The 664-nt window shown below is 62.2% G+C and overlaps 1 protein-coding gene across 1 annotated transcript in view; it reads right to left on the bottom strand.

Moving 5' to 3' along the window:
• Positions 1–341: 341 nt before the first annotated feature.
• Positions 342–664, bottom strand: part of ETH_00041925 (uncharacterized protein) — a gene marked incomplete at both ends in the record, with an annotated part of 688 nt that continues 365 nt past the window's right edge. Inside the window, one exon of the mRNA XM_013375620.1 lies at positions 342–496. Within this exon, the coding sequence (XP_013231074.1) occupies positions 342–496 (155 nt within the window). The remainder of the gene's footprint in view (positions 497–664) is intronic.

The following is a 664-nucleotide window of genomic DNA, read 5'->3' as shown; positions in this document are numbered from 1 at the left end:
TGCTGCTGCTGCTGCTGCTGCTGCTGCTGAGGTCCAGCTCGCCGCGCAGCAGCCGCGGGTACACAGGCGTCGGGCGCAGCCGCCAGCAGCCATTCCTCGGCTCCGTTATGGGCACGTTCGGGGGCACGAAGTCCCGCACTTCCACAGTGGCCCGCTGCAGCAGCAGCAGCAGCAGCAGCAGCAGAGTCAGGAGCAGCAGCAGCAGCGTCAGGAGCAGCAACGGTGTCAGCAGCAGGGCAGTAGTAGCAGCACAGGCGGCAGTGCTTGAGAATGCATATATACACACGTGAGAAGCGCAGCAGCAGCAGCAGCAGTAGCGGCAACAGCAGAAAGGCGCGAACCTCTTCGGTCGTGTCGTCGATCCAGTAAGTCACAGTCAGCTGCTGCTGCTGCTGCTCCTGCTGCTGCTGCGGCGGGGGAGCAGCAGCAATCTCCGCGTCCCACCAGGCGACGCAGCCTCCCTCTTCCAGCGAGAACGCCACCTGTATCTTCATTCCTGCAGCAGCAGCAGCAGCAGCAGAGGCAGCAACACAGTGTAAACAGTAGTGGCGCTAGAAGCCAACCCACCAATAAAACGCTCAGCAGCAACAGCAGCAGCAGCGCCACAATCCCCTTCAGCAACATTCCCAGCTCGCAGCAGTAGCAGCAGGAGGGAAGAGCAGCA

Source organism: Eimeria tenella, genomic scaffold, assembly GCF_000499545.2.
Source record: "Eimeria tenella Houghton genomic scaffold, Eth_scaff2917, whole genome shotgun sequence".
NCBI classification, from domain to species: Eukaryota; Apicomplexa; class Conoidasida; order Eucoccidiorida; family Eimeriidae; genus Eimeria; species Eimeria tenella.
Note: the sequence above shows the minus strand (reverse complement) of the source record. Positions and strands in the feature narration are given on the sequence as shown.